This window comes from Agrilus planipennis, unplaced genomic scaffold (assembly GCF_000699045.2).
Source record: "Agrilus planipennis isolate EAB-ADULT unplaced genomic scaffold, Apla_2.0 scaffold44, whole genome shotgun sequence".
NCBI lineage: Eukaryota > Metazoa > Arthropoda > Insecta > Coleoptera > Buprestidae > Agrilus > Agrilus planipennis.
Genome location: NW_020438939.1, coordinates 756,727 through 763,398, shown reverse-complemented (window position 1 = coordinate 763,398; position 6,672 = coordinate 756,727). Strand labels below are relative to the sequence as shown.

General features: G+C 31.0%; 1 protein-coding gene and 1 long non-coding RNA gene across 5 annotated transcripts; one reads left to right on the top strand and one right to left on the bottom strand.

Annotated features, from left to right (window-relative positions):
* Window positions 1-596: 596 nt before the first annotated feature.
* On the bottom strand, window positions 597-2,076 carry LOC108733506. Its single transcript, XR_003231119.1, has 4 exons — window positions 1,854-2,076; window positions 1,580-1,766; window positions 1,176-1,370; window positions 597-843 (listed from the first exon to the last, which is right to left on the bottom strand). It is a non-coding gene; the product is annotated as an uncharacterized LOC108733506 (long non-coding RNA).
* A 553-nt stretch (window positions 2,077-2,629) lies between these two features.
* On the top strand, window positions 2,630-6,496 carry LOC112903924 (endoplasmic reticulum metallopeptidase 1-like). Of its 4 annotated transcripts, XM_025974514.1 has the most exons (13): window positions 2,632-2,825; window positions 2,999-3,306; window positions 3,364-3,445; window positions 3,554-3,709; window positions 3,776-4,153; window positions 4,212-4,514; window positions 4,593-4,819; window positions 4,879-5,059; window positions 5,237-5,421; window positions 5,475-5,627; window positions 5,681-5,886; window positions 5,947-6,065; window positions 6,126-6,496. In XM_025974514.1, exons 2-13 carry the CDS (start codon window positions 3,085-3,087, stop codon window positions 6,464-6,466), a joined length of 2,553 nt encoding a protein of 850 aa, XP_025830299.1. In that variant the 5' UTR covers window positions 2,632-2,825; window positions 2,999-3,084; the 3' UTR covers window positions 6,467-6,496. The 4 variants fall into 4 exon arrangements, with proteins under 4 accessions (XP_025830300.1, XP_025830299.1, XP_025830298.1 ...); XM_025974513.1 differs by having other exon boundaries at window positions 3,364-3,709; XM_025974515.1 differs by lacking the exon at window positions 6,126-6,496 and having other exon boundaries at window positions 2,630-2,825; window positions 3,364-3,709; window positions 5,681-5,881; window positions 5,947-6,037.
* Window positions 6,497-6,672: the final 176 nt, after the last annotated feature.

Here is a 6,672-nt window from a genome sequence, read left to right as displayed (position 1 = left end):
ACCCTGTCTGAAAGGAAGTAACGCTAGAGTAGACTCGCGAAAAGTGTATAAGACACTTTTAAGATCAACTAAATAGCTAAGCCCAAGGGAAGTCGTTCGGGGAGGCCCTCCCTAATTCCACAAGGGTGAGAAGAAACACACACGATAACGAAACGTTGAATCATGTAGAACTCGTAGGGTAAATGCAAAGCAATTTATAGTAAGAATATGCAGTAAGCTAAGCGAAGAGGTAAGCAAGAGACATATTAGACTATACTACAACTACTCAACGGATTAGTAAGTATTACTACTACACTACTACTATTTTAAAAAAATAAAAACATCTACAATCAAAAATTAATTCAAATAAAATGAAGCATGCAAAATAAAAACTAATTCAAATTAACTACATAAAACATGCAAAATAAAAAATTAATTTGAATAAAATCAACTTAATGAATTCTACTATATAGACCATGCAAGACAAAAGAACTATTTCAACTATGGGGTCATCTTTGTCTTCTCCAACGTCGATCTGAAACAGATACGGTGGTAACAGATTAATAATGAGCAATTAAAGTTAATTATATCAAGTATTCTCACCTTAATTAACTGTAACATTCCAAAGTTTGCATGTGTGAAAAGCAAACCAAATCCAGAAGGAATATCATAGCAGAAAATTTGTTGTTTTAGTGGAACTCCAATAAATCTCCAGTTGTTCTCACTAGTCAGTTGAAAAATGTTGCAAGGCGAAGACAAAATCAGCAAATCAAGAATATAGTCCATGAAAGACCACACCCCAGTAGACATTAGTTGTTTCAGTAGGACCAAACTGCATTGTAATTCTCTCGTTTGTTAGGCAATCTGCAGAAATTAACAAAAAACATATTAATTACACTATTAATTGAGGAAGGCACTAACACAACTAAAAATATGTAGCAAAAAGAAAGTAAAGTATCTGAATTATAAAACTGTCAATTTACATAAATGACAATCATAGATGAATGACATCAATTTAAGGTGTGGACTATAGATATTTGTTAAGGGCAAAACCACAGATGCACAACATCTTCCGGAACAATAGATAATTGTTAAAATGCCATAGATTCACTTTAATCTCAATTCATGCTGTTGGAAAAAATTATTAAGAAATGCAATAAATTATGAGCAATTAATATTATGTCATGCATTCTCACCTTAATCAACTGTAGCCAAATCCACGAGGGCTACCACGGCAGACAAATCTGTTGTTTTAGCAGTTTCCAAATTAATTTCCAGTTACTTCTCTCTCACATGCTTAAAATTAACTGCATTATGTGAAGACTTTAAAAGCACTGGTGGTTTCAGTAACATCAAAATTAATTGTAACTCCATCTCATTTGTTGGGCAGTCTATAGAGACGGACAAGAAAATATAATTTAGTTAGGCATATAACTTTCATACTGTTGGAAAGGTTAATTCCTCATTAATTCTGCTGTTCAGTTTCCATCATTTTTGAAAAACTGTTTAAAAGTAGTCTACTGGAAGTATGTTACAAATATCTAAGAAATTGAAGTTTCTGGGATCTCATTTACTCTTTTAAACTGATACTGTTACTTACCAGTTCATTGGTTTATTGTAATAAATCTTCCCTTTAGCAATAGCACACTACCTCCATTTTCAATGAAAAAAAAAGGCACTTCATGTTTGCTACAGCACCATATGTACACATATGCTCTGGAGTGAATGATGACTTGATGACTGATATAATCACTACTTTAATGCCGTCCAGAGTTTTTACAATGTTTCTGTAAAATGAAATCTTGTCAAGCAGTATTCAGATATAATGCATTTAATCTCCGTATCTGCAGATACAATTACAGCATGTAGCTCACCTTAATTAACTACAACTCCTCCACGATGAAAAGTTAACAGCTACAACACCGTAGTAGACGTTCTTTTCGATAGCAACAAAATGATCTCTTCGACTATTATTTATCGTCAATCTGTAAAAATGGAGAAGAAAAACAAGTAAATTACACTATTAAATAATTAAAACGCACTGAAAATCAAGAAAATTACAAAATTTGAAAATGGCGACGTTGCGTCGTTTTCAATACAAAATGGCAAGATGACAAGATTCTACATGTACAAACATCATAGATTCATATGGATTCATAATTGTGTCAATTTATGCTGTCGACGTATAGATCATAGATAATAGGTATAGATAACTGTGATAGAAAAAACTAGAGCATAGATGAAAGAATCAGCAAATGTAGTGGCGCTATAAAAGCCAATTGACTTTTCTGAAAAAATTTGGATAAACTGAAGTTCTGTAATATATACAATTTTAACAAAATAGGGGGTAGTTCGACATTATATTATAAAAAGAAGTAATTCATTCTCAATTTCTTTTCTACTATAGGTTATCGTAAATTAATGAGAAAAATTTTTGTTACTGTTGAAAAACTGAAACAATTATACCTACTTCGCTTTTTTTTTCTAATTTTGCTATGTATTACCTCTTATCTCATTAGTAGCAGAATTTAACGTCTCGAATTTACATATGTGAAACTTCGTTCCATCTCTTTCTTTTGTACCACAATTCTGACCGCTAAGGCATGTCCATTACTAAAAGTCGATGGTATATACAATGGGTATATATCGCTATTTGTCTATGTTGCCCATAGATAATAAGTCTTTATCATCTATATCAAAAAATAAAATATAAATACATTTTTAAAAAAAAAGAGATTGCTACAATTTGCATTTGTATTTCAATTGGAGACACTTCTAAAGTCTAAAATGACCATAGGTTAAGAAAAGACTAAATTATTTTGCATATTTTGAGTTGTGTGGTACCGGTGAGTACTCATAATCTTTTTTATTGTTATTTCCTTTCAATAAGTGATTTTTTCTTAAATTAAATGAATATTGTACACGTTAGTACTAAAGCTATTGTTATTTATAGTAAATCGAACTGAGTATTTACCCACATTATTTTTTTTATATCGTTTGTTTTCTTTTTGTGTTGCAGTTTTCATTTCGATACACTTCTATTACTTTTTGTAGCCAACATAAAGAGTAAATGTGCTTTTGATAAGTAATCAGTAATCACATAAAATGAGAAACAGAAGTGAGCAAAAACATGTTACATTTGAGCCTTTAACTATGGAATTTGAAGAGAGAAGTAATGAAGAATATAAAGGGAATATACCTTCATCAAGTATTCACAGCATATCACCTTTGTTTGTTGTTTTCTTTGTAATTTTATTACTGGGCTTGTTTGGATTGTCTCTTCTCTTAGACAGCATATTACCAGTTCCATTAAAAAGTGCTGACAAGGTTTTGATTTTTTCAGTCTTACAGTGTATAGTAACATGAAAATGAATGTTTTTGTAGGAGAAGTACTCTGAAAAGTTTATTGCTGAAGAAGCTAGAAATTATTTAAAAGGCTTAACAGATTTTGGCCCTAGGGTTGTGGGTAGTTATGAAAATGAATTATTGGCTGTTCAATATTTGAAAAAACAAATTAACGACATTGTGATCAATGCACATTCTAACAAAAAAATTAAAGTCGATTTACAAACAGTTTCAGGATCATACTATCTCGATTATGCCCCCTATGGTATAGTGAATGCATATGGAAATGTTCAAAATTTGATTGTTAAATTGTCTTCCATAAACAATAACAAAAATAAAAGTATTTTGATAAATGCTCATTTTGATTCTGTACCTACAAGTCCAGGTGAGCTTTTCTTTTTATTTTTAAATATTGTTTTGTATAATTTGCATATAGGTAAATAAACTTCAGGGGGTAGCGATGATGGTATTAATTGTGCAACAATGTTGGAAGTTCTGCGAGTGCTTTCCAGGTCAGCAGACGATTTTGAACATGATATAATTTTTCTTTTTAATGGGGCAGAAGAGTCTTTTTTGCAAGCGTCTCATGGCTTTATTACTCAACATAATTGGGCTGGAAATTGTAAAGTAGTCATTAATTTAGAAGCTGCAGGGGCAGGTGGTAAAATAATTCTATTTCAAACTGGTCCAGGGCAGCCCTGGTTGGTGCACAAGTTCAGCAAAGTTCCACATCCTGCAGGACAAGTGACAGGGGAAGAAATATTTCAAAATAATTTAATTCCTTCAGATACAGACTTTAGAGTGTTTAGAGATTTTGGTGGGGTTGTTGGTAAGCTTATTACAGATTATGTAATATTTATAAACATCTATTTTGAGTTTGTATGTAGGCTATGATATGGCATTTGTAAGAAGTGGATACAGGTATCACACCAAGTATGATGGTTTTGATAACATTCCACTTGGGTCATTTCAACATGTTGGTGATAATGTGCTGTCATTAATTAAAAATTTGGTAAACACTACTGAAATTGATAATTTAGAATCCCAGGATCAAACTAAAGTAGTTTATTACGATTTTTTTGGTCTTTTTATGATTGTCTACACAATAAACGTAGCAACTTTATTAAACTACTCAACTGCTCTTTTATGTGTCATAGTTGCCTTCAGATGCTTTTTTACTTTGGGACTGCGTGAGTTTTATTTACTTTTGCCACTTGAACATATTATAGTAAATTAACTTCATTATATTATAAACTTAAAATATTCAGGACTCAATAAAGAAGACTTATTATATATTTTGATAACCAAAATGGGGATCATTGTGGGATGGTTACTTGCAATAGGATTTACTGTAATTTTGGGAATTCTACTTGATTATTTGGGTTACACTATGAGTTGGTATAGAAATCCCTGGATTATACTAGGTCTTTATGTAGTACCCATTTGGGGTCTATGTTGTGGAGTTATAATAATTGCAAACAAATACTCATTTAAAGTAAGTACCTTTTTGAAATGATGTAATCAATGCTATAACAAAGTTATATTATATTTTAGGAAAATAATTCAATTGCAGCACATACTCAAGTTCAGTTAAGTTGTGTAAGATTGATATGGTGTGTGCCTCTTGTGATTGGTACCTTTTTTAATATTAGGGCTTCGCATATAATCCAAATACCTTTGGTTTTTAATAGTTTAGTTTTTGCTGTTATACATTTTTCTAAACTTCAGTACTCTGGTAAGTGTCTTTGTTATATTTTGTAAGTAATTAATGATACATGTGAATTTTTGTTTCAACAAATTTTATCGAGAGATTACTCTACATATGTACAATCTGTTATGCCATACCTTTTTCAAGCGTAATATGCTACTAATTTTATTTCTGTTATCGTAATTGTAAATATATTATATTTAGTTAGGACTTGGCAATTTTTACACCTGATAAGCACTCTAATTCCTGTCTGCTATTTAATGTACACGAGTGTGATTTTAATGACCTTTGTCATTCCTATTACTGGAAGGTTTGGTAGTAATAAAAATCCGGAACTGTTTGTTGGTTTCGCAACTCTAATTCTTTCCGTTTTAATAAGTAGTTTGTTTGTAAGTTTAAATTATTTAAAATTAATTAAAATAACATTGATTTTTATATGTAGGTCCCTTTGATAACCCTTGTTAGAAGTCCATTAAAAGTATTTTATGGGTTTTTAATTACCTTTTTGGCATTTTTTGGACTTGTTTTTACTCCTCTGGGATTCCCATACAGTGGAGATTTTTCTTCTCCAGCCCCTCAACGTTTTTGGATACAAGTACAATAACATTATTGCGGTGTTAATGTAATCAAAACATTTTTTTTTTGTAGCATACTGGAAGAGCATTTTATAACATAAACGGAACCGTTTATAAACAAGATGCTGGATATTTTATCGTAAATTTGGACAGAAATTCTCCAAGAAGTGTTGAAAATTTTGTGGAAGATGTCAAAAAAGCTCAAAGTGTTAACACTTTGTCTGATAGCGAATTATTTTATGGAATGCCCATATTACACCCACGAGCTATTGAAGTATTGTGTGTTAAAGAAACGATGTACGATATTTTCGATTCTAATATTTTTTGTTGCTCTTTTAGAAGTAAAAGTAGCTGGATTTCCGCTGAACAGCCAATAATTCAAGAAGATGTGCAACTAATCATACAAAACAAAGAAAACATAAGTCCAACATTAGTAATGCTCAATTTTTCTGCTTCAGGTATGCATATTATTGTTAAATCATTAACTGTTTTGTAACATAAATAATTTTGAATTCCAGGACCAACTCACATGACTATCTACTTTGCTTTACAATTGGGGGTGGCGTTAAAAAATATTAGTTTGTCTTCAGAAATAAAAGAGGGACCTAAATGGAAGAACCAGACGACTTATTTCATAAATTATGCTTGGGGGATTGAGAAAAGGCCTTTAAATTTTTCTATGCATCTCCAAGTACCCCAAAACTGGAAGCATTCGATTTTAGATATTGCAGTTTTGGGAAGATATGTCCACGAGGTCAATAACGTTAAAACACCTCACTTTAAACAATTTCTGGAAGAATTTCCAGATTGGGCTGATCTCACACCATTTTTGGCATCTTTCAAAATGTGGAAATTTTAATGATTTGGCTTTGTGATTAAGAATAAAATATTATTAATACGTTGTGTTTCTTATAAATGCTATTAATTTGCAACAATAAATGTATTATTGAACAAATTGTATTTTATTTAAATAAAATAAATAATAAAATTGCTAAATAAACCTCATTTTGATATAAACAGCGTTTTACTTATTAAATATAACACTAAGACATCTTTTGAGAAATT

What these genes read in the sequence shown, in the direction of transcription:
- LOC112903924 (XM_025974513.1), top strand. Translation starts at nt 3,085, where the DNA reads ATGAGAAACAGAAGTGAGCAAAAACATGTTACATTTGAGCCTTTAACT. An exon ending in CTCAACGTTTTTGGATACAA is followed by an intron (nt 5,628 to 5,680) that starts GTACAATAACAT and finishes TTTTTTTTGTAG; the next exon opens with CATACTGGAAGAGCATTTTA. An exon ending in GCTCAATTTTTCTGCTTCAG is followed by an intron (nt 6,066 to 6,125) that starts GTATGCATATTA and finishes TTTGAATTCCAG; the next exon opens with GACCAACTCACATGACTATC.